This window comes from Acomys minous (genome assembly GCF_964271855.1).
Source record: "Acomys minous genome assembly, chromosome: 17".
Lineage (NCBI taxonomy): Eukaryota > Metazoa > Chordata > Mammalia > Rodentia > Muridae > Acomys > Acomys minous.
In genome coordinates, this window is record NC_140500.1 from 13,017,404 (window position 1) to 13,044,208 (window position 26,805).

The following is a 26,805-nucleotide window of genomic DNA, read 5'->3' on the forward strand; positions in this document are numbered from 1 at the left end:
ACCTTTCTGTGTGCAAACACACGAAGTGAACTTTGCTTTACCGCCTACCATAATGTACCTGTTAATTACTGGCAGCCAGGCTGAGTTTCACGGCCCCTGTGACCAGTGTGGCCAGAAAGGTGTGTGGGAAACAGAGGACCAAGGGACTCTGCTAGCGGCTATCCAGAGGGGCTCTCTGTGTCTCCACAAGCAAGCACCCCACCCCCCACCCCCCGGGGGTTATGGTGCTGTGGTGAGCAAGGTCATGACATCACTGCTGGGCTTGGCTGGGCTATTACTGCTCTTCCAGGCCGCGCTGACGTTCTGGGACTCGCAAGTGAGGCAGAATTGCTACGATGGCAACTACGAGATCAGTGTCCTGATGATGTACAACTCAGCCTACGACGAACCCTTGGAAAATCTGAGGGAAGCTGTGACTGAAGGACTGGACATAGTACGAATGCGCCTCAGCGAAGCGGGTAAGACGATGGCGGAGGACTCCTCCCTTTTCTGTTAGGCTTCCTGCCACAGACCTCGCGAGCTTTTGCCTGATCACCCAAACTCCTCTAAGGTCGCCTCAAAATCCCATTCTCTTTCCTTCCTGGGGAGAGGGGATGGAGTGAGCTATGGTCCGCCCCACCCTGCTGGAAGAAAAGGTAAAGCCCTACCCTGCAGAGATATGTCCCGCTCAAAACTGGGTTTCCTGCCCCGCTTTGAGGCATCCTGCTTCCTGCTGAAGCTGTTCAAGTGCAAGATTTTGGCTGGACCTGAGATCTCATAGGGTTTCTAGTCAACAAGGTAGAAACTCATTGAAACTTTTGAAAGTATTGAAACTTTCTCTGGATGTTTTGTCCACACAAAGACTTTTCTCTGGCCGTGCGGCTTCCTCCTATCTCCCGTGGGTCTCACTATCAGAGATAGCTGAGGTTATAAGTTTACAGTCGAATTAGCTGTTGCCTTTCTTGGCCTTATCTTTTATTCATAAAAATCAATTTTACAACTTAACATGTAAAGAAAAAGCAAGTGCCTACAGTAATTTTACACCATCTGTATACTCTTTCTTGGTGTTTTGTTTGGGAGAATATGGTGCTCAGTGTGGCATAGGGACAATTTTGCATTCTTTGTGTCACATAATGTTGTCTCACGAATGACTTTCTTAGGCCTGCATTGCTACCACAGTCATCATGTAAATGTCCACAAGGTGTCCCTTAGACTAGAAACCACCTAAACTATCTAAAAATTCTCTTTTTAAAATATAGTTCATTGTTTTTAATTTCTTGGGATTATTTTTACAAGGCTACAAACTTTTTTTTTTTTTTGAGAGATAGGGTTTCTCTGTGTAGCCCTGGCTATCCTGGACTTATTTTGTAGACCAGGCTGGCCTCAAACTCACAGAGATCCACCTGCCTCTGCTTCTCAGAGTGCTGAGATTACAAGCGTGTGCCACCAATGTCTGGCTCCTTTTATATATATAGTTTTTCTCCATCCTGAGACTACATTACTACAAACAGAATTACCGAGCCAATGAATATTTGATAAATCTTACTGACTACTTTTGGTCTTAAAGATGGCATATCTTACTTTTCTTTTTAAAATCTTGAGGCAATGAGAGCAACATATATATATATATATATATATATATATATATATATATATATATATATATTTACTTCTGTGCATATATGTAATGCCCAAACTAGATTCAGATACATATGAAGCAGTCTGACCTACAATAGAAGTAGGAGGCTATGAAATAGCATCTACTTATTTACTGAGGTCATGAAATAACACACACATATTTACTGAGAGAAGGACATTGGATTTGGAATCAAAGAGCCTGGGTTGAGAGTCTCCCTGCTACCCTGGGTGATAAGCTAGCCTGGGCCCATCTCCTGGAGACTCCATTTGTTCCCTGCGTATCTGTCATGTGCTGGATGAGTTCTGCAGAATGCTTCACCACACCATCCCTGTAGTCTCCACAGCTCTGAGGGGTTGGCATGGTGGACCCTGGTCTCCCAGCAGCTGCCATTCACTTTTCATCAGGTCCGTGTATGTGAGCTGTAGATCAGTTTCTGTCTGAGTCCCGGGAGCGCATCACATTGCCACTGTAAATGACCCGCCGTTAACTACACTTTTCATTAAGACAAAGCAATGGAATACTATCCGCAGAAACCAATTGGGTTTCTGATAGAATTTTGGTCCCATTTCTGACCAACGTTCCTGCAGCTTGGTTTCCTTATCTACAAGATCAGGATAAATGGCAGCAATGGCAGGCATGTGGGTAGAGTGTGGCTTCAATTAGAAAACCCACGGAAGCACTTGAGGTAGTGAGGCATCTGAGTTCTCAGTAGCCTCTCGGTTGTTGGGTACTATGGCTGGTTTATGGCTACACGCAAGTTTTAACTGCTTTTCAGCTCATCTCATACCCTACTTCTTCACTGATTTTCTCTGACTGGTTTAATCACATCGGCTTCTAATTCAGCTAGTTCTACCAAAGAGTCGCATCGCTCAGCTGGGTCTCCTGCTGAACACCAGTGTAATGCTCCTGAGTTAGACGGTGACCAGAAAGGAAGGAAACATTCTCTATAATAGCTCTGGGAGACAACACATCTCTGCAGCAAGCAAGTGGAGAGGGAGAGATGTTTCTATTCTCAGAAGGAAGGGGCCTTGACTTTTAGGAATACACACTTTTAAACTCCAAGGAATTTCTTCTGTTTTGGGTAGAATTTGCTCTTTTAAAGATATTATTAAAAATGTGTCATGTTAGGCGAACCTGGTTTTGACTTCACCTCAACATGTAAAGAAACCGAAGTCAGAGAGATTCAAATGGTTTGTACAAGAACAGACAAAGGGTCCCTCATGATGCCACACCAAATGACTGGGGTTTCCTGACTTCCAGAAAGATATTTTTGCTCAGGTATCAGACGTTTGTCCCCAGTCTTCCTGTGGCTGGGAGGAGATCATCATGTAAGGGACAGAGCTTGCTCAAATGGCTCTGCCAGCACTTTATTATCTTTAACATGTGGTGCCTAGCAACTCCCAGGAGTGTTACCATCTTCCCTTTGCCTCCACTTAAATAGGGGAACGCATTGTTATCTAAACACCCAGGGATGAACACAGGTCATGTGGCCTTTGGGAAATATGGAATATAAAGAGTAGTGTCCTAAGCTGATGAGATGGCTCAGCTGTTCAGAGAGCACTTGTTCTTTCAGGGGATCCAAGTTCAGTTCCCAACACCCACAGCAGCTCACAGCTGTCTCAATCTCTAGTTCCAGAGCACCCTGGGTTTTCTTCTGGCCTCTCGAGGTACAAGTCTATACAGTCATGGTTTCAGCCCAGTCTTTGGTACGCGTGAGCCGATGGCATGATGCTCCTGATGCAGCTCGTGGGTGAGGCTGTGTTTTCTTGACAGTATAAACGCACTAAGTGTGCCCGTACTGGCAGCTATGCCTGATTTGCATATTTAACTGCTTGCCACAACCACTGGGAAATCTAATAGGCTCCTCACACTCAGTGTGTACACCTGGTGATTTTATTTGTTTTCTATTTTTTTTTTTTTGTATTGTTAGAAAAAGGTTTCTGTGTAGCCCAGGTGGACTGTGAACCAGATCCTCCTGCCTCCACTTCCCAAGTGCTAGACTTAGGAAATCTGCCTTCCCACCAAAGCCCTTGAGCCCTCCTTCATCACCACTCCACATTCACAGTGCTGCCCCCTTCTTATTCATTCTTTAATTTACCAGTAACACTTCCCATTATCCACTTTGTTGGGACAAAAGTATTGAAGATACCACAATGTCTTGCTGGCCCCGCCTTTGAAGTACATAAAACCCGCAACCGTTCATCCACACCAATTTGCTGCCCTTTGTTTATTTCAAGCTAGTATAAGTTATCAACAGCCCCTAACTAGTCCTCTTGCTTCTTTCTCTTTCTCGTTCTCCATAATCTAGTCTCCCACCAGAATCTAGATAAATCCTTTAACAAGGACAGTGAGACGCTATAATTTCTATATTCTCAATGCTCCAGAGCCATCCCATTCTAAACGAAATGCACATCATTCGTGCCTGAGATGACCTTCTTCCAGGACCGTCTGAGTCTATTCTAGCCCCACCTCCGTTGCTAAGCAACAAGTGCCCGAGCCTCCTGGAGAATCTGAGACATGTCAAGGTCAAAGGTCAATCCTTACCTTTTTGCTCTTTGATTTTCCCTACTCAGAAGCTGTACATCCGTATGGCTCATAATTGTTGCATCTCTCAGGTCCTGGTACCCCAGAGGGATTCCCATCACCATGCCACCAGCCATAGCACTGTCCTGTGTGACCTCAGAGAATGTGTAGACCTCAGGCAGCCAGGGACTGGTTCACTCAGTGCCGTATCGTGAGCCCATAGGAGAGTGCAGGGAACACAACTCCGGAGTAACCATGTGCTGACTGTTGGGTGGATGATAATCAGACACCCAGGAGGACTGCACCTCACTTACAGCGGCAGCAACCTGGGAACATAAAAGAACAAGATGCCATCTGTATCTGCTTTCCTAACAGTTCCCAGTCCATGTTGGAAATGTGCTTAATCAAAGGTTATGAACAGATGAGGAGAGCTGCAAATATAGAAACCACCCCCCCTGCTTCTTAAGGACCCCCATTAAGGCCAAAGTCTAGAAAAAGTTGGCCTACTCAGTCCTCCATTAAGGACCCCCATTAAAGCCAAAGTCTAGAAAAAGTTGTCCTACCCAGTCCTCCCTTAAGGACCCCCATTAAGGCCAAAGCATGTAAATTTCTAGAGGGTCCAGCTTGAACCAAGGACAGACACATATGAGATCACTGTGTATGTGTGTGTGTGGCAGGGACAGGAAAAATCTTGAAGAGTCCAACTTGACTCAAGGCCAGCCAGTCTGTGCTGAGGGTCCAGCTTGACTCAAGGCCAGCCAGCCTGTGCTGAGGGTCCAGCTGTATCTAAAAATATTCCACTACCCCTACCCCTGGAATGTACTCACCCCTCCTAGCTGGCCTGCTAAATTCTGCTTTTGCAGAAGATGTAAAAAGCACTTGCGCCTGCTTTTCGAGGTCTGCAGCTTGAAAGAGCTTGTCAGACCTCGATGCGCATCGACTCAATAAAATCCCTGTGTGTATCGCATCGACATCGGACTCCGTTTCTCTCTAGGGACTCCGGGTATAGACTAGAGATCTCTCTGAAGGTCTGAATCTTACACAGACACAATGGAAACACTCTTAAGCTGGACCATGGTTATTAGTACTCGAATCTATGAATTTACTGAAAATTATCAAATCATACTTCCGTCCTCATTTTCTTAGCGGATGATCTCTATGATGGGTAAATTATAACCTCTATAAAATAAGAGAAAGAAAAATGCAGGGAAGGTAGGGGGGGGAAGAGAGAGGAGAAAGAGAGGAAAGAGGAACTCAGAATTAGACTATGGTCAGACCTAAACATGTGTCAGTCAGGGTTGTCTAAGGAGCAAAACCGATAGAATGCACTAGCACACATCTATATATTGGGAAGGGATTTACTGGCGTGGCTCACAGGCTGTGCTCTGAGCAGCCCAACAAAGGCTGTGAATGCGGCACCATTCTGTCCTCAAGGCTGGATGTCGCAGCAGGCCCGGTCTGGTGCTGGAGTCCTAGGGAGGGTCCTGGAGAGCTGCCGGTTGTCAGTCTACATTCCGTCCTGAAGAAGTAAGTTCTGACACCAGCAAAAGATGGCTGAGGAGAGATGAGCTTGCCAGTGAGAGTGAGGACAAGAAAGGCACACACTTGCTTCCTCTCTGTCCTCTCTGTCAGAGGACAGAAGGACTGGCCCAGGTTTAGAGAGGATCCTCTGATTTCAAGTGATCTGGATGTAGGGCGGGTCTCCCACCTTGAGTAATCCAACCAACAGAAGTCTCTCACAGGTCTGCCCAGCTGCTTGGTTTTGGTTACTTCCACGTGTAGCCAAGTTGACCACCGAGATTTTGCCGTCACAGATTCCTTTCCCCGCCCCCCTTGGAATCCATTAGCAAGGGCTGTCTCACAGTTGGGGAAATTGTGAAAGTTAACATTGGTTTCCAATTTTTCCTAATTTCTGGGTAACAGGCCTGAATGCGACTGTGAATGCAACTTTCATCTACTCTGATGGTCTGATTCATAATTCGGGTGACTGCAGGAGCAGCACCTGTGAAGGTCTTGACCTACTCAGGAAAATGATAGTAAGTACCATGCATGTGTGTCCATGCGTGTGTGTGTGTGTGTGTGTGTGTGTGTGTGTGTGTGTGTGTGTGTAGGTCACGTAGTCTAAGTGTGGGATGATCACAGTGTGAAAAACATACTTTCCTCAAAGCATCATCTACAATCATGTTGCCATATGATCTGAAGGCAGGGCACCCTGACTTTATATCACAAATTTCCCAAGGGGAGGGGGAGGGAGTGTTCTCCCGAAACACACTATGCTGATGCTGTGGTATAAGGGGGATTTTTATTTATTTATCTATTTATTTATGTATTTATTTATTTATTTGTGGTTTTCAAGACAGCGTTTCTCTGTGTAGGCTTGGCTATCCTGGATGTGCTTTGTAGACCAGGCTGGCCTCACACTTACAGTGATCCACTTGCCTATGTCTCCCAAGTGCTAGAATTAAAGGCGTGCACCACCACACCCAGCTGGGGATTTTTATTTTCAAGTTAACTTAAAAACTTTAAAATTTTTGTCTTTTTAGAGACTTATGATTTTGGATATGTATTTAAATTTTTATTTGTTATCATTGTATGTCCTACTCTTACCAAAAGACAAATCATCCTGACTCCCCACCTCCCCCTCAAAAAAAAAAACCAAAATGAGAAAATCAATATAGTTAAATGAGTTAATAGATTAAACGGACATGAGAGACATATAAAGAGCATTCCACCATGCTAACACTGTATACTGCACTCTTCTCAGTATCCAGTAGAACCTTCTACAGAATAGATGCTATGTTAGGACACAAAGCCTCAGCAAACAGAAGAAACTGGACATAGCATCTTGAGTTCTATTTGAACACAAGTAGAATAAAGCTAGAAGTCTACAGCAAAATAAATTACAGAAAACAGACAGAGTCATGGAGAGTAAATAATACCCTATTATGTAATAATGGGTTAGTTAAGACATTAAAGAAGATTTTTTAAAATTCCTATAATCAAATGAAAATTAAGACACAACACAGCAAAATCTGTGAGATACAATGAACACCTTCGTAAGAGAAAAATTCGCAACTGTGAGTACTTACATTAAAAACAATACGAGAGATCACAGGAAAAATAAGTTCATGATGTATCTCAGAGCCCTTGACAAACAGAAACAAGCAGTGGACAGGAGAAATGAAGATAACGACTCACAGGCGTGAAATAGAAGTGGAGAAAACACAAGAATCAGCAGAAAGTTAGTTCTTCAAAGAGACAGACAAGATGACCAAAGTTTTAGTCAGACCAGCTGAAAGAGAGCTGAAGTAAATCAATGAAACTAGAGGCGGAACTGGAGACACCACCGTAGGCGCCAACGGCATTCAGGGAACTGCAGGGCCCACCTCAAAAACTGGTCTCACCTGTTGGAAGCATCTAAGAAATTTAGGTAAATTTCTAGATGTATATGACCTACAAAGTAAGACAAAGATGAGATAAACAATTTCAACAGATCTGTAACAAGCAATGGGATTGAAGCGATAATTAAGGAAAAAAACCCTAACTTTCTGAGTCCAGGCCCCAGATGGGGTCAATGCAGGATTCTGCCAAACTATTGAAGAACTAGTATCAGCCTGTATCAAATTATTCCATAAAGCAGAAAGGGAACAAAGACTTCTAAACTCTATTTATGAAGCCAGTTCTGATACCTAAACCAGATAAAGATACAACAATAACAAAAGAAAATCACAGCCCCATCTCCCCAATAAACATAAACAGAAAGATTCTACAAACAATAACAACAACAACAAAAACCCCTGTGAACTAAATTCAAGAAGACACCAGAGAACTAAGGAGATGGCTCAGGTAATAAAGTGCTTGTCTATAAGCACGAGGAGACCTGAGTTTGGTCCCGTAGAACTTCCATAAACAGATAGGCACGGCTGGCACACAAGACCGGCACACATGCACGCGCACGTGCACACACATGCAGAGATCCGTCAGAAAAATCATTCACAGTTATCAAGCTAGATTCATTCTAGAGACGTCATTCTCAACCTTCCTAACGCTTTGACACAGTTGCTTATGTTGTTGTGAGCCCCAAGTGTAACATTATTTCACTGCCACTTCATGACTATAATTTTGCTGCTGTTAGGAATCGTAATGTAAATATCTGATATGCAGCCCCAAAGGATTGAGAACTGCTGTTCTGGAGGGACATGAATAATTGTATAATAAATCAACAAATCATAATAAAAGTCAATAAACAGTACATCACACAAATGGACTCCAGGACAGAAATCTCATTACCATCTCAATAGATGCATCTGGCAAAATCCAACACTCTTTCATGATAAAGGCTCTGAAGAAACTAGGAATGGAGGGACTGTATCTCAACACAACCAAAGATATATATGACAGACATACAATTGACATCATAGCCAATGAAGAAAACTTAGAGCATTTCTACAAAGATAAGAAACAATAGGCAAAGGTGTCTACTTTTTCCACTCTTGTTGCTAAAAGATTGAGAGTGTTAGCTAACAGCAATAGGACAAGAAGGAAATAAATACGATACAAAAAGGAAAGTATTCTGTTTGTAAGTGGGAGGAATCCAAAATGACTGCTCCTAAAGACTCTACCAGAAAACTCTTGAAGCTGCTGAACACCTTCAGTAAAGTGTCAGGATCCAACGTTAGCACAGAAACAGTCGTCTTCTTATGTGCTAGGAATAGACATGTATACAAGACATTGGGAAAATAATCCCATTCACAACTGCCTAGAACGTATACCTTGGAATAAGCCTAAATTGTAAGTGAAAAGCCTCAGCCATGTTAAACTTCAGGTACTGAAGAAAGAAGTTGAATAGGAAATTGGAAAACTGAAAGACCTCAAGTGCTAGAGGACGGGAAGAGTTCATTTTGTACAAATGTCTCTTTTATCAAAAACAGTTCACTGATGCAATGCAAGCCAGGTCAAAATGACAATGCCGTTCTTCACAGAAATAGGAAAAACAAAACACACACACACACACACACACACACACACACACACACACACACACACACACACAAACCCTTAAGTTTTATATGGAAGCACAAAGACCCCAGATAATCAAAGTGACCAAAAAGACTAATGCTGGAGGTATCATTGTATCTGACTTAAGTTATCCTACACAGCCACACTTACAAAAACAGCATCGTACTGGAACATAAGCAGATACATGGATCAATGGAATGACATAGAAGACCCAGATATAAAGCCACAGAGCTGTAATTTCCTGACTTTAGATGAAGATGTGAAAAATACACATTAGAGAAAAGACAGAATGCACCCTCTTCAACAGACGGTGCTGGGAAAAGTGATTATGAACGCATGGATAAATGAAACTAGATCCGTATCTCTCACTTGACATAAAATCAACTCCTGTATGTAAAGCTGGAAACTCAAACGGTTAATGGGGAAAGTAGAGAAAAGACTTCAAGATAATGACACAGGCAAAGACTTCTTGAGTAGGGTTCTTGTTCAAGAACTGAGACTAACAATCAACAAATGGAAACATAAAATTAAAAGCATTTTCACAGTAAAGGGAACAGTTAACTGGGTGAAAAGGCAATCTTCAGAATCAGAGAAAATCATTGCTAAGCATTTGACAGAGAATCAACAGCTCCCAGATACAAAGAACTAAAAATACTAAATACCAAGATTTAAAAAAAAAAAAAAAAGCTCCAACCCTGTCAATTAATGGCCTAATGAGATGAACAGACAAGCCTCAAAAGATGGAATACAGTCAAGAAAAACACTCACTTCTCTCTTGCACTTCAATATCCGTATGTTAGAATGCGCCAGACTCCCAAGACTGAGACTCATTATGGAGTGCATGTCGTGGATGTGGTTTACACATCCTGACATCCATGATATGACCCATCAGATCAATGTGAAATTTCTGGCATCACAGTCTCGCAGTCAGTAATCATTGGGAGCCTTTTGCAAGATTCCTGGAGTAAAGGTTGTCTGGAACACCCACATGGTTTCAGAGAGCTTGTAATTCTCTTGAGTGGGTGACTTAAACCCAGCTTAAGGTCAGAGTTTGCAATGGGGAGGAGGAAGTAGGCAAGCGTCTTCCATTTGAGAAGCTCTGCCCTGCTCTACATACAGACTCTTAGGAATCCCATCTCTTTCCTGTCTATTAGTTGATTGGATTTGTCTTAAACCTCAATATCTCCCTCCCCCTTTTTTTTTTTCTACAGAGGGATCATCAGGTGGGCTGTGCCCTCATAGGGCCCTCATGCACATATTCCACCTTCCAGATGTAGTAAGTACTTTGGTTAAGTGTTAAATGATTAGACAAACACCACTGTTGTCAAGGCTACGCATAGAGGCATGCTGGGCCCCTTGTCTTTTGCCATCTCTCTATTATTGCCATTTCCGTTCCCTCAGACACCTCCTTTGATCCGTGTGTAATGAGCCCAGTAGCTCCTCAGGTACAGTCACTCACAAGCTATGAGTGAGAATCCTGGCAGGGAAAAAAGAAAGTTAGCAGCCTTGAACACTTGAGTTTAACAAAGGAACGTCCCCCAAAAGTATAGCTAGAGAGTAAGACACAGAAGAGAGAGAGAGTCCTTTGTAGAATTGTGTTGTGTCATTAGTTTGGAAATGTGGGGAAACAACCAGGTGCATATTTTCCATGCTTATTTGGGATGAGTAGAAATAACATGTTGGAGTTTTCTGTGTGACATCCTTAGTGGCTTAGAGAAAAGCCTTGACCTATCCTAGAATGGAAAAATCTTTCCCTGGGTTTGAAAGTCTTGGTCCCATCTTTTCAGTTTATTTCAGACAAGGTAACTGTTTCTGTTCTGCCAAATCATACGTTCCTGAGTCAGAACTCCTCTCACACGCCTTTCTCTCCCTTGCTCAATCTTCTGAATTTAAAAAAAAAAAATGCTGTTTGCTGATCCAGAGGAAACCACACTAGTGTAGGTTTCACAGGGCTGAGATTTCTACTGAAAGTCACCGTGTAGCCTCAGGCCCAGCAACACAGAGGCCCCAGATGTTCGCCCCACCGCATCGGGCACACCACGGGAGTATTTTCAAGCCCGTCTTCCACACCCAAGCACAGACACATGTGGAATCTTGCTCTTCCTTATCTCATGGATCATATGCTGGTATTGCCCAAAAGGAAAGCGGGATCTGGGAAACTGATTCACCTACTAGGAGAACATTCTCACCACAAGCATATTAGTCAAACAGAAAACAAAAACAAAAACACAACAACAACAACAACAACAAAACACCGAGTAAAATAAGCCACTCCAAATAGGGATGGTGACAAGGACACTGGCTAACACAAGGCAAAGGGAGAGATAGCATCCATCAAAGAGGAACAAATAAGAGAATTCAGAATGTGTGAAAGGCAGCAGTCACCTCTGCTTGGGGCTGAGTTTCAAGTGGGGGAAACGTCATGAAAAAAATGTCTGAGTCTTGTGTGGAGACGGACAGCGTCTATTAGTCAGGGTTACTATCACTGTGATGAAACATCATGACCAAAAGCAACATGAGGAAAAAGGGGTTTGCTAGACTTACTTATCCTGTGTCACTGTTGGTCGAGGGGAGTCAAGGTCAAAATTTAAAACAAGTGGGAACCTGCAGGCAGGAGACCATCGAGGGGTGCTGCTTACTGGCTTGCTCCTTATGACTTGCTCGACCTGCTTTCTTACAGAAAACAGGACCATCAGCCCAGGCACTCACAATGGGCTAGGCCCTTCCCCCATCAATTACTAATTAAGAAAATGCCCCACATGCTCTCCTCCACCTGGATCTTATGGAGGCATTTTCTCAATTGAGGCTTTGTCCTCTTGGTGACTGTAGCATTTGTCAAGTTGACATAAGCCAACATCGGTAAGATTTCAATGGATAGACTGAGGCAAATAGATTTCCAGGCAGGTAGAGGAAGAAGTGGATGTAAAAAAAGGAATAAGAGAGTGGGGAAAAAAAAACCTTGCAAGTGTTTATAACTACTGCATCTGCGAAATGTACAGAAGAATGATAAGGACTAGAAAATTCCATAGATCATGTTCGGTAGCTTATGTGAGAGGATCATTAGGTTGTACTTAATGAAACTGGCAATAGACATTACTAAGATTTTTCAGCATGAGGGGCCTATGGATAGCTCGTTTGTTGCCTTGACAACACTGTAGTTTGTCAAATCATTCTTTCATTTTACATTTATCTTATTAACTGTTTACAATTAATAAAAAACTGCCACCTATATAGGAAAAATACAGCAAAGACTGACACTAGAAAAGACCACAGGAAACAAGAGGGGCCGGACTTAGCCAAAAGTAAGGAAAGCCAACTAAAACCATAGAATCAATGATATTCGAAAGCATTGGCTGTGGAGGTGAAAGCTGAAATGTAATCAGAAAAGACTTTGGGAGTCAAAACTCTGAAAGAGATAGGAGCAAAATCAAGCTTCAGTTTTGAGGGACAAGAAGAAAGAATAAAATTGACTAGAACATGAGCTTGAGATGAATCCAGGATGCCAGTGGGGAGGCGGGATGAGGCAGCACTTCCCTTCCTCCATTACACAAGTCTTGAGCACCCACATGAGCTGGATGGATGGAGGTGACCCAGCCAGATAAGATATCCCCACTTGAAGGAACTTGCAGTGCCTTGAGGGAAAGTGACACCAACAGCTACTCATCCAAAATAAGTGCCTGGCCCTTAGGTGTCAGAGAGAGTTTTCTGTGATGAAGACAGATGCAGTAAGAGGCAGCCAGATTCCAGGCTAGGGCCTGTCCTGGTTGGGTTACTGCCTGAGAAAGGTGCTTGGTATGTTTTTTAAAACTATAAATAAGAAGGTCACTGCTAAGCAAGGCCAGAAAGGCTGGAACTAATCTCCCCAGCCGATGCCCTTCTCAGAGGCGGCACTGAAAAGCAGGCAGGGCTAGAATGAATAGGCATAGGTACACTTCTGGTTTGCCTTCTGTTGCTGTGGCAAACTCCATGACAAAAAAGCGACTTGGGAAGGGAAGGGTTTATTTCAGCTCACAGTACATAATGGAGAAAAGCCAGGACAGGAACTCAAGGCAGGAACCTGGACACAGGAACTTTTGCAGAACTACTGCCATGGAGGGGTGCTGCTTACTGTCTTGCTCCCCATGACTTGCTCAGCTTGCTTTTTCATGCAACCCAGGGCCACCAGCCCAGGAGTGATAGTGCCCACATTAGTCTGGGCCCTCCCTCCCACATAAGTAATCAATGAAGAAACTGCCTCACAGACCTGCCATATAGTCCAATACGATGGAGGCAATTCCTCAATTGTTCCCAGATGATTTCCCGGATGACCCCAGCTTGTGTCAAGCTGACAAATCAAAGAACTTCACCACCATGTGGCCATGGCTGTTTAACATGTAGTTTCCACTCCTCCTCCTTCAAAGTTCACAGTTCCCACCCCGGAGAGCAAGAGAAGTGATTTGGAAATAAATCAAAGTGACCGGGTCATGTAGTCATTTTGCTCTAAACACAGAATATGGCCAATCAATGTTATTTTTCAAGTCACCTGGATGAGAGAATTACCCACACACTTGTTTTACTGACCCTATTTCATTCCTGCCATTTATGCATGCATGCAGAAAAAGGAGGGAGGGGGCTTCTCTATGCTGTTTGTGTTAACTCTGCTGGTTCCTCTCTCATCTTTGGCACAGCCTTGACACGGAATTGAATTACCCCATGATTTCAGCCGGAAGTTTTGGATTGTCCTGTGACTATAAGGAAACCCTAAGCAGGGTGCTGGTTCCAGCCAGGAAGCTGATGTACTTCTTGGTTGACTTCTGGCAAGTCAACAACGCGTCGTTCAAAACCTTCTCCTGGAACTCTTCGTATGTTTACAAGAATGGCTCGGAGCCCGAACACTGTTTCTGGTGAGGAAGTGTACTGATGTGGAAAAAAAATGCCACCTTTCATTTCGGACAGTGTTGGAGTGGACACCAGCCAGTCCAACTTCTTTCTCATCAAAGGGGCAAAGCGAATAAAAGCATCACGAGAACGCTCAGCATAGCCTGCATCTGTAGCACTCCATTTAAGTCTGAAAGTGAATTTTTGTTAGCCTTAAGGATTCCCCATGGCAAATCCCGTGAAGACAAGTGCATGGGATCTTGTTTACAGATGGTAAAAAGGAAAGCTAGAAGTCAGTGTTCCCACACGACTGAAGAATGTGCATTCTGCCTAAGCCAAGAAGCAGTTAGAAATTATGCCTCTCACATTTTCTTAGAGGGAAGGGGGGGGGGATGATAGGAGAAAGCAGGAACAATGGGTCCAATTAAGAACCATGAGTCTGGGCCCGCAAGACAGCTCAGTGTGTAAAGGTACTTGCAGCCAAGCTTGATGACCTGATTTTGGCCCTTGGGACTCACATGGTGGAAGAAGAGAACACATTCCTGCAAGTTGTCATCTGACTGCCACACGTATGCCATGTGCTACATGCACGTGCGCGCGCGCGCGCACACACACACACACACACACACACACACACACACACACACACACACACGAGGAGTCCCTCAAACTGCCCCCTGCCCCATACTCTGCCTAGAATAGGTAGCCACACACAAAGCAATAGTACCCTAGTGGGCACCGTCTGTTAATAGAGGGACTGGGTGTTAGATAAAGATTCCAGCACAGAAATAAATGAGGTTAAAGGTGGGGCAGCCGTGAGGAAACAAAGCCGATGTGAAGCTTCTCTTCTTCCTGCTCCAGGTACCTCAACGCTCTGGAGGCTAGCGTGTCCTATTTTTCTGAGGTGCTCAACTTCAAAGATGTATTGAGACGCAGTGAACAGTTCCAGGAAGTCTTAGTTGGCCACAACAGGAAGAGCAATGGTGAGACAACAGCAGAGCCTTCCTCTGGCTGCTACCTCCTTCAGAGTCCTCGAGGCTAATCTGTCCGGTAGAGCTACCCTCACTGCCTGCCAACAAGTTGCGTGTTTGCGAACAGCTTCATTGCATTGTTATTTCTGTTGACTAAAACTTAAGTCTCTGAGAGAAACTGGCATAAAACCAACACTGGTGTAATGAGAATAGATAACCCAAGAGCCAGTCTTTATGACCCATGACCCACCATAGGTAAACCACTTTTTAAACTTACTTCCATGTGTAGCAGGGCAAAGCTTTCGCCTTCTTGTCTCACCTGAAGCCATCTTTGGTTTCTAACCCCCTACCCATGATCTTTAGAGTCATGAATGGTTTTATGCTCCCCACAACCCCGGCTCCCCAGACCTTGGTTGGCTGGCAAGTTCTTAAAATAAGTACTTGGTCATGGCAGCAAATAATTATTGATTTTCCCTTACAGGAAATTACCACAGCCCATTCTTCACTTCTGATGTGCTCTTGCTTGGGAAAGCACCCAACCCTGTCCTAAAAACGCAGGTAGAAATGCCCTAGCTAATTGCATGTTCCTGGCTCTTGCTTGCTTCCCCTGCAACTGCCAACAACCAAGATGTAGCTTTCTGTGTCCCTTGTCTTTAAGACTCCCTGCGATGTGCACTGGAGATGCTCTGTGAGAAATATTTCTTCCCCAGGCAGTGCCCCACCAGCTTAATATAGACTCTCAGTTCATATTGAGTGATTGTTAAGTCTTTACCTCATTGCAAATCCAATGTATTACTGGACTTATGACTAGAACTCAAAATGTTTTCAATCATGATCTGGTGACCAAAACTATTGTTATAATAACCCCTTGGACAGAATCATTAGGCGAGCAAGGATGATCTGACTTCCTCATTTTTCTAATAGAGTTCTCACATGTCCAGTGAGCTAAAGTCTAGGTGTGAAAGTCTAAGGATAAAAGCATTATCACCAAACTGTTAAGTGATCTGCTATACTTTTCAGGGAATTCCCTTCCCAAGCAAGAGCACATCAGAAGTAAAGAACGAATTGGGGTAATTTCCTATAAGGGAAGACCCTCACTTGGTAGGTTACCTGAGATCACTCAAACAATCATTTGTTATGTCAACCAAGACACTGGGGGGCAGGGCACATAAAACCGTTCATGATTCACAATCCTAAAGAGTTTGCAGTTCACCTGGGTGGCATAGCATATGAAAACATCTAACAGAAGCCTGCGTGGTAGTGCATGCCTTGTTAAAATCTCAGCATTTGGGAGACAGTGTGAGGCCAGCCTGGTCTATTTGCAAACTGCAGGACAGCCATGGCTCCATAGTGAGACCTAACTCTAAATAACAACAAAAAATCCCAAGGAGATATCTCCTTTAGCTCCTCCCTCTCCAGAACCATGTGGTCAGGCAGCAGCTGGATTAGGGGTCGAGGCTCAGAGTGCTTCTGTCACTCAAACTTCTAAGACTGGCCTCTGAGTTAAAAAATCTACAAGCATAGCCCAAAGATGTCTGCTTAGGAGGTTATCACCTCCTAAGATGTGGGCCACTTGTGGAAGAAAATAGCATTTGAAATAATTTTCACCCCATGCGACAAGATACACACTGAAACAGGCCTCCTAACCTTGAGTCCCACTCATGAACTGTATTATCCTTTGGTGCCACCTCCTATTTTAAAGATGATACACAGTTCTTGTCTGACTCTGTAAGTAAATGCAGAAGAGATTTGGGAGAATTGAGGTTAATCTTTAAAAAGGTAATGGGAGAAACAGGTATGGTGTGGTATGCCTGTAGTCCTAGCACTCAGAAGCTGAGGCAGGAGGATTTCCATGAATTAGCAGCCAGCCTGGCCTAGGCAGTGAGCTCAAGGTCAGTCTAGAATACAGAGTAAAACCCTGTCTTGAAAAAAGAAAAGAAGAAAGGAAGGAAGAAAGGAAGGAAGGAAGAGAGGGAAAGAAAAGGAAAAGAAAAGGAAAGAAAAGAAAAGAAATAACATGAATATGTTGGGTTCAAATTTAGGAAACCAGCTGGATGTGAACACAGTCTTCTATCACTCTTTGTCTGCTTTCTTGCTTCCAGTGATTGTTATGTGTGGCACGCCAGAAAGCTTCTATGATGTGAAAGCTGACCTCAACGTGGCTGACGACACTGTTGTTATCCTGATAGATGTCTTCAGGTTGGTATGACGCTTGGTGAAGCCTCCTCCCTTCAGTAGGGAATCACGCCAATGGTTGCCAGAACGTCCTCCTCTCTCTTGTGTCGGGCAGCCTCCAAAATGACCACGTCTGAACTGAAGTCTTGTTGCTTCTCATCACATCTTCCTGTTTACTTAATAACCTGTGATCTTAAGCAGAAATGTGTTCCCTGACTCATAGCACACATCTAAGTACGCAGTCCTCTCATCTATGAGGTCTAGATGCACACAGTAGCCTAATTTCCAGGCTGATGTAAAGTGCTTTGTTCAGGAAATGATCAAGCAACTAAGAACTCAGCAATGGTTCCCTGGGGCTATAGGTCTCACTTCTTCGCAGTAGTTGCCAATGGTCTTTGGCCTCAGATTATTTTTTTCACCAGCCACCTTTGGAAAGACTAAAGGTACAGTCAACTGGATCTGATGTATACAGTTATTCTTTGTCCTCCATGGGACAGTTACTCGGTGGTGACTGTTTCCTCTGTGCTTCTCTGACACTGAGCAGAGAAAACCATGAGAGGGAGAGAGAGAGAGAGAGAGAGAGAGAGAGAGAGAGAGAGAGAGAGAGAGAGAGAGAGAGTCACATTAGTAACTACCAAAGTAATGCTTGAGTTAGACATGCTTGAGGAGGTGCCACTGTTACACCTGTGCCCCTTGTCCCATAAGCATATCATACAACTCAATTATCTACCTAGATCATTAATCATTACCTGTGTGCCTTCATCTGCTGCTGTGACTCTTCTGTATTTGCCTAGTCATCCCCTATACTAAACCTACTTCTCCCAGCATGAAAGGAAAGGGAGTGCTGGAAGGTGCAGGCCTCGGCCACAGTTAAATATTCGTGAAGATAAGCGATCCGTCTATCTAGCTCTGTAGCTGTAGAAGTGTAGGGAGGGGGGCAACATGATCAGCATTTCGCTCCTGCCTCACATTGATTTCAAAAGCTGGCTCAAAAAACCAGTGTGGCCAATTTGGTAAGATGTCATTCTCAGCCAACTGTGCTGGCTGTCCCTTGTAACTCCCGCACAAGGGACACTGTGGCTAAGTTTCAAGAACAGTGTGAGATTCTAAAGTAAAGCTAATGTGTTCAGCTTCTGACACTTGGGGTCCTGTGGATATTTGCTCGCATTGTGCAGTTTAAGTCGCCTTGCAAAATGACCACTAAGGTGCCTGCTTTTAGGGTAAGATCAACAATGTTAACACAAGAGCTAATGGGGTGGTCAGTACAGAGAAGATTGCTTGTTAAATTATGGTCGTCCCAATTATAACACTTCAGTGCAACAGTGTTGCACTGTTGGCATATTGAAGTGCCAACGTGACAAGGAAGTACAGAAACCTTAGGATTTTCAGAGTGACCCAGTGTGCAGTGTGCCCAGTGCTGTCGATGACACACGTACTGAGAGCTGATAAGTCCCACGTCCAGAAGCTTGCAGCCACAACAAAAGAGACTGGTCACAAACAAGTTGGAAGGCAAGGACTGACACCTGGGGTTGTCCTCAGATGTCCACAGGTGTGCCATGGTACCAACACACACACACACACACACACACACACACACACACACACACAGAGAGAGAGAGAGAGAGAGAGAGAGAGAGAGAGAGAGAGAGAGAGAATTGCCATGTCAGAGAAAAACGTTTTACAGCATCACCACCTGCTGTTACCAGTGCAGCCCTGAGTGTAGACTGGTAGGATCCTACGTCACTCTGCAAGGTGGAGAGTAATTCCTCCCATATCCCAAAATTTCCAGCTTGTTTTGCATATGTAAGAGAAGGAACATTTTCCTGCAGAAATTCAGGGGCATTAGGCCTTCACGGCAATGCAAACCTTTTCTCAGGGTGCGGGTAAACTGAGTTCCTTTCCACCCTCAGTCAGCAAGAGGAGCAGCCTGAGTTCTGTTATCCACGTGAGCAGGTAGAAAACTGGGGAGAACAGACACTGTTGCTGGTGCCTAAGCTTAAAAACCAACAAGGACCACAGTTTCCAAAGCTTATGTTAGAGTTCGCATGAGTTATGAAATGTCTGTCTCTACTGGGCATGCTAATTTTTACGAAGCACCTGTGTTGTTGCTTTAGTAACCATTACTTTGACGAGGACACCAAAGCTCCTGAATACATGGACAATGTCCTTGTTCTGACGCTGCCTCCCGAAAATTTCACCTCAAACACCTCTTTCTCCATGGAGTTTTTATCGGTAAGTTGAGCGTGTGTATATTTATGTAAGTATTCATTAATGATAGCAAGGTAATTCATCTCTTATTTAAGCCCAGATTGATATATTTGCAAGTCATTTTTCTTGGCATGTGTGTATGTGTATGCATGTGTCCGTTGTGCAGGTGTGTGTACGTACATGCATGTGGAAGCCAAAAGTGGATAGTGCCTTCCTCTAGTGAGTGCCATTTTCATGCATGCATTTGCTTATTTACTTACTTACCTGTTTACTTACTTGTGTGTGTATTTGTGAGAGGGAAAGAGAGAGGGGGAGAGGGAGAGGGAGAAAGAATGCCACATGTGTGAGCATGTTTGCCGAGGCCAGAAGAAGGCATTGGATCCCTTGGAGCTGGAGTTATAGGCAGTTGTGAGTTGCTTTTGGGCTGGGAACTGAACTTAGGTCCTCTGTAAGAGCAGCAAGTGTTCTTAACCACAGAGCCATCTCTCTAGCCCTCTGTACTTAATCTTTGAGACAGGCTCTCTCAGTGGACCTAGAGATCAGTGACACAGCTGAACTCGCTGGCCAAAGATCCCCAAGGATTTACCTGTCTTACCTGTCTCTCTCCTTGCACTGGTCCTAAGCTCCACCCACCAAGTGTGGGCATTCCAGGTGTGCACCGCTACATATAACCTCGTACAAGGGAGCTGGGGATCTGAACTCAGGTCCGTAGGCTTGCACAGTAAGCACTTCACAGAACAAGCCATCTTATGCCCTTCAAGTCCTTCTTACCAATTCTACTTCACCCAAGAGATGCCACTGACACCTGCTCCGTGTGGAGCATTCACAAACACAGCAAACCACTGAACCATCAATGCCTGCCTTTAGTCCCAGCGCTTGGGAGGCAGAGGCAGGTGGATCACTGTGAGTTCGAGGCCAGCCTGGTCTACAAAGTGAGTCCAGGACAGCCAAGGCTACACAGAGAGACACTGTTTCGAAAAACCAAAAAAAAAAAAAAAAAACCCACAGCAAACCAGTCAAACCTCCTACTGCAGGTCATTGTGCTAGAACCTAAACCGTGACAGCAATAGACATTTGTACAACATCGGAGTGAACGTCAGCACATGGGAATACAAAAAAAAGGGACGCCTCGATGCTGAGAGTCAGCCTCACACTTCTCATACTTAGAAGAAGCAGGAATTCAATAGCATGAAACAGCTAAGAAGCACCGGGAGTTCTCGGTATTCTAAAGTGGTTCCCTCCTGTTGCTAGTACTCATATAGGCACTTGTAGGTGGAGACATGACGGCGTCATCCATCATAATGAAGTTCGCCACTGCCCAAAGGCGTGCTTAATGTATTCCTATTGTTCCAGTATCCTATCTGGTTTGGCACTTGTCCCAGAACAAGAGCCTTCACTTGCCCATTCCATCATGGTCACCTCATTATGCTGCAGAGATCCTAAGACATTCATCCCTGTCGATCGCTGCGCTTTAATGAGATGCAGTGTGTCCTCTGCCTTCTGCTCTCAGCTGACAGAGGCTTGTGGAAGAGGATGAAGGGGTAATCGAAAGACCCTCCCCCCACCCCCCAGACAACTTCTGCAATGGCAAGCAAAGGACAAGGGCGTAAGTGCTGTACGGGAGGGTGCGTATCACCCTTTGTCCTAGACGTCTGTTTAACGCACTCCCAGGCTATGGCCATGCCACAATTAGGGCTTGTAAGAGCCTTTGATGCAAGATTTTAGCTCTGTTCATCCCGTGTGATGATGATTTTTGTGGGCAGGCCACACAGCTCAGTGGGTACAGACGCCTGCCAAAACTGATCACTTGGGTTCAATCCCAGATTTCCACAAAGTGGAGGGAGAGACAGGAGTCCCAGAAGCCGTCCTTTGACCCCTGCCCCTACCCAATGAATAAGTCTAATGAAATGATGATTTCAGCAAAACAAACAAACAAACAAACAAACAAAAACCCTAGAGGCTTATTTTTCCCATTTATTTTCTGCAAGATGCATTCTACATGCATAGAACTTGAATTGTCCCTTGGCTCAGGCAGCAGGGAGGTCCAAAGTGCGTGAGGAACCAGAGCCTATGTGGTTCAGTCAAGCAAGAGCTTCCTGTCCATAACCTGGAGACAAGCATCATGTGGTGCATGTGGAGGCAGAGGGGTGCTAGCCTTACTATTTAACCAGGACAGATGTTAGGGTCCCAAAGTGACACTCGGAACAATCTTCAAGGCACATTTAGTGGCGTCAACTAATCTCCTCGCATCCCACTCTGGATCCCAGAAGCAGGGATGTTTTCTGGGCTCTGGTTTTCTCTTTTACACTCTAATGAAATCATTAACCTAAAGCAAATACTGTTTCTGCGTGTCATCCTACACGGATGACTGAAACGGTGGATGTTGCCTTCCTTGGCTGCGTTCTGTATTGTACCATCATGAGAAGGAAGCACACGGCTTCTAGATCCTTCTCTAAAGGCAGGATTCTTGCTTATTGATCCCACGAGAAAGCAAAATCACGCGAGCAGGAGCCCTGGCCTGAGCAGGTGCTTCCCCCACTGCCCTCCTTGACATCACACTCCCAGTGTCCCCGGTGTCATTTTATCTTCCCAGTTACTCACTGCTCCCAAGAACATTTTGCTCCAGGTTCCAGAACCTTCTCCCACCACCCCCCCCCAACTCCCACCCCATTTTTTTCCTCATTAAAATATTTTTTTTCCTTCTCATGCAGGGAAAAAATGACTTTTCTCTCGCTTACTTGGAGGGGACCTTGCTGTTTGGGCACGTGGTGCAGACATTTCTTGAAAAGGGAGAATCTATCCCCAGTTCCGAGTTTACTCATGCGTTTAGGAATCTCACTTTCCAAGGTACTGGTGCCATTTTATTTTATTTTTTTTAGTTTATTTATTTTTTAATTTATTCACTTTACATCCCAATTATAGCCCCCTCCCTCATCTCCTCCCAGCCCCGCCCTCCCTCTCTCTCCCTCTCCCCTTCACTTAGTCCTCGGAAAGGGTGAGCCTTCCTCCCCTACCATCTGACCCCAGCTTATCAAGTCTTATCAGGACTGCCTGCATCCTCTTCCTCTGTGGCTGGCATGGCCACTCCTCCAGGGGGGGGGGCGGTGCTGCGAGGACCACCAGGAGAGGCTTCAGCAGTTGATGCCTGAGTTGCTACAGATGCTGGCCTTCAATTGGAGGACATGTCATCACACAAACTTTGGGGGACGTTGTGATGCATAGCTAGACGGCAGTCTATGCTTCAGACTTGCATGTTCATGGTATCGCCAAATGAACGAGTAGCTTGTGGCTGAGGCTTCCGCACAGCATTGGTACAAGTAGTGGCTGCTGCCTGCATTCGGAGATTAGCAACGAGAGAAATACTAGCAGTTTACTTTTACTTTTTATATTAGTTGGCTTTACATGATATCTTAAGTTATAGACTAGATGTGATTGCCTTCTATAGGTTCTCTTCTCTCTCGTTGTCTCGTCGTCTCCTGGTCCCCTAGCCCCACCTTGTAAACCTGTACCAGTCTCCTTTCTGCTCCCATGCCACAGGGTCATTTTTGTAGTTTTATTTCTCTCTCTTTATATTTTAATACATCTCCCTCCCTCTATTTTCTATACCCCTCATGATAAAACTACCTAAAACAATAATGCGCCCCAACTGCTGAATTGACACTCCCATCCTGCAAACTCCTCCTGGGACGTCTCTTTCGTGTCCCAGATCTCAGGCAGAGGTTGTGAAGAAATTTCATTTTAAGACTTTATCTAAAATCTTGCCCTGAGAAACCTTTGTCTGAGCCAAAGTGAGCCTCTGTCAGCTCTGGCAGGCAGACAGTGATGTGGTCTGGAAGCTGTGCCCATGGCTGTGGATTGAGGAGGATGTGGCTCTTGTAAGGAAAGACAAGCATTGATCCCCCCATGTGACCTGAGTTCTGCCAGGCACTTATGGAGCCATAACCATGGCCACAGTCAAGTGCTCCGGTGACCACTGTCACAGGCTCAGAGCCCCAGGAGACATGTATTTGTCTCTATAGCCCTGAGAAAGTTTCTTAACACCACTGAGTCTGATTAAAATTATTTCTTATCAATAAAATAGAAAGGGCAGTCTCTGTCATGACGTCTGGAAAGAGGAACATGGCAAATATGCATGATTCCTTTAGCACAGAGCTGGCGTCTAGTAAACATGAATTTTTAAAATTGACGTTTATTTATTTGGGCCTGTACATGCAAGTGAACATTCATGTGTGCATGCCACAGCATGCAGAGGTCAGAGGGCAACTTTGGGAGTTGGTTCTCTCCTTCTACCACGTGGGTTCTGAGGACTGGAGTCAGGTCCTCGGGAAGCGCCCTTCCCAGCTAAACCAACCCAGAAGTTAGCGGTTGTGGTGGACATGTAAGCCTCTCAACCTAAGCATACATTCTGCATGGCTGAGCTACACTGCTGCTTTTTTTTTTTTTTTTTTTTTTTTTTTTTTTTGTGGCTGGAAAGTTGAAATCAAAACAACTTCAGTAACTTTTTCTTTTCAATGTTTTAACCAATGAAAGATAATGAGGCAATTTTGTTCTTTGTACAAAGTGTGCTACTGGGTTAGCTGCCCTTCTTACTCATTAGGTAGCCTGGACAACTGAGGGACTTATTAACCCGCCACATCCCAAATGAAAGGCAGAAGCCTTTCCTTCTAAATGAACGGCTCCCATAAAACACCCTTCACTGACCATAATTAGTAAGGACAAGAAGCAACTAAGGGCCAGCTTATATATATAATATATAGATATAACAGGGTAGGCAGGATGTGGTGACTCACATCTTTAATCCCAGCACTGGAGGCAGAGGCAGGCACATCTCTGGGACTTGGAGGCCAGCCTGGTCTACAGAGTGAGTCTAGGAGAGCCAGAGCTACACAGGGAAACCGTGTCTCAAAAACCCCAAACAGAATACAATACAGTGATGCGAATCCATTTTACAGTCTTGGTCAGGGTCCTGCTGGTGTCATGCCTAAAGCCACTGATGCTCTCCAACACGCTTTCTCCCTTAGGCATTTCGGGGCCTGTGACTCTGGATGACAGTGGAGACGTTGACAACATCTTGTGTCTTCTGTATGTGTCTATAGAAACCAGAAAGGTATGTCTGACCCCTTATTAGAAAATAGGGGTGGTGGTGACAAGACTGGGTGGGAAAAGATAGTTAACTGGGAACAGGGCAACAGCGAATGAATGATTATGGTCAGAATCCAAAGGAAGATCATTTCAGACTCCATACTTACACTCCCCTTGGAGTATAGTCCCCTAAGCATGTCAGCCCATAGAACCTCTAATCAGAAACCAACTCACACACACATATGTATGTATGTATGTGTGAATTCATACAGACGAATGTCGTCAATGAAAAGCTAATGAGCCGAGGACAAGCCTTTCCTAAAGATTGCAAATCATTTTCACAGACTAAAGATTCCACCAAAATAGCTCTCTCCAGCATCATGTCCATGAAACCTGGGAACCATGCAGTCCCTCGGGCACACACATGAGAATGGGGTGACACCACACGTTCACTTGTATTTTACACCTATTTCCTTCACTTCTACATTAGAGCCCATGCTGGCTCCCTCTATGTCTACTTGACACAAGCTATAGTCATCTGAGAGGAGGAAACAGAAATTAAGAAAATGCCTCCATAAGATCCAGCTATAGACAAGACCAGAGAGCATTTTCTTAATTAGTGATTGATGGGGAGCCTGCCCCTTTGTGGATGGGACCACCCCCAGGATATTTTGGTCCTGGGTTCCCTAAGAAAGCAGGCTGAGCAAGCCAAGGGGAGCAAGGCAGTAAGCAGCACCCGTCCACAGCCTCTGCATCAGCTCCTGCCTCTAGGTTCCTGGCCAGTCTGAGTTCCTGCCCTAACTCCCTTTGATGATGAACAGCAATGAGGAAGCATAAGTCAAATACACCCTTCCCTCCCCAAGTCGCTTTGGTCATGGTGTTTCATCGCAGCAACAGTAACCCTGACTGAGACTGAGCCGCTAAGGAAGGGGCCAGTCTGCTCCTCCCACCATATCTCCTATCTGGTACAGGGTCCATGGCTGATCAGCTCTGAATTTAGAAATGGAACAGCTAGCTGCCTTTATGCCTTCCAGATCTGTGTCTATATAAACCATGAAAGCCACTGTTGCAGCCAATCAAGTGGTTAGTAAACACTTTTTTTTTTCCTCCAAGAGGTCAGACCCTGACAAAACCGGAAATCTAAAAGAAAATAGTATTCGTATGTAAATGTTCCAGAGTCGACATTGTGACAAGTCATGCATGACACCAGAAATTTGAGGCAGCATTTCAGAGAAGCCATAGCTTTTGCTGCTATATTGGGCCTTTAATGAAATCCTTTATTTGGGGGTCAGTGAGATGGCTCAAGGGGCAAGGGTGCTTCACCGTAAATAGGACAACCTGAGTTTTATTCCTGGGTCCCACAGGGTGGAAGGAAAGATTTGACTCCTGAAAATTGCTCCCTGACCTCCACATGCATATTATACATACCTACCTCCAAACAAATAAATACATGTAAAAACTAATATATATATAGTTGGCATACAAGCCATGGGAAATGCTTCAGTTACTAACAGGAAGCACACAAAGAGACCCACGTTCTCATCCAATGGGACGAAGCCCTTGCTGCCCATGGAGTAAGGCAAAGATGTGTGTGAGATGTTTTTCTCACCCTCCCCACTGGTCTTCACACATGTACTTTTCCCTACACAGCTCTCCCAGAGCAAACCTGGCCAAATTTTTCAGCCGTTGACTGCTTCCAATCGCATTACATAGTGTGTATAGTTGGGGACCCTAGAGATTAATTCTCAAAACATGAGAGCTAGCGAGATGCTATCCAGGGTAGAGTATCAGGAAAGAGTCGATATAGCACATACACCCTAGCATAGACATCTGCTGGAGTCCAGCTCCAGATGAGGGTCGGGCCCTGAGGAGGGTGTAGGTAAGAGCGATGAGGAAAGAGAGAATCAGACATGGGACACCATTCAATTCTTTTGATGAGAGACAGGACAGAGAGGAAGCCTTAGGGCCTTTACCTACTCTGACAACTTGTGTCTCTTGTAAACTTCATTTATACACACAATCATTTCCTTAAAAACTTTAGTCATTGATGACACAGCTTGAAATCTTTTGGGGTACCTAAGTATATAGGAACAAGGGGATCAAAGCAAGCAAACAGCAAATTTCCTGAGAACTAAAAATTAACTTTAGGATGAAATCAGCTTTCTTTTAACTTAAAACTTTCTTCCTTATGATTGGTATTATAAAGCCTTGTGGTTACAAAAGGTATTAAACAAAGCAACTCTATTTGATTTTTTTTTTTTTTTTTTTTTTTTTGGTTTTTCGAGACAGGGTTTCTCTGTGTTAGCCTTAGCTGTCCTAGACTCACTTTGTAGACCAGGCTGGCCTTGAACT

The 26,805-nt window shown here is 44.5% G+C and overlaps 1 protein-coding gene across 2 annotated transcripts in view; it reads left to right on the forward strand.

The window, feature by feature from the left end:
* Window positions 1–244: 244 nt before the first annotated feature.
* The window catches only part of GUCY2C (guanylate cyclase 2C), a gene marked incomplete at its 5' end in the record, with an annotated part of 70,091 nt that continues 43,530 nt past the window's right edge, over window positions 245–26,805 (forward strand). For both annotated transcript variants that reach the window (XM_084765394.1, XM_084765395.1), the window contains 9 exons: window positions 245–458; window positions 6,065–6,177; window positions 10,372–10,436; window positions 13,828–14,043; window positions 14,879–15,000; window positions 17,091–17,187; window positions 19,278–19,395; window positions 22,083–22,218; window positions 24,393–24,478. In XM_084765394.1, coding sequence (XP_084621520.1) covers window positions 245–458; window positions 6,065–6,177; window positions 10,372–10,436; window positions 13,828–14,043; window positions 14,879–15,000; window positions 17,091–17,187; window positions 19,278–19,395; window positions 22,083–22,218; window positions 24,393–24,478 — 1,167 coding nt within the window. The remainder of the gene's footprint in view (window positions 459–6,064; window positions 6,178–10,371; window positions 10,437–13,827; window positions 14,044–14,878; window positions 15,001–17,090; window positions 17,188–19,277; window positions 19,396–22,082; window positions 22,219–24,392; window positions 24,479–26,805) is intronic.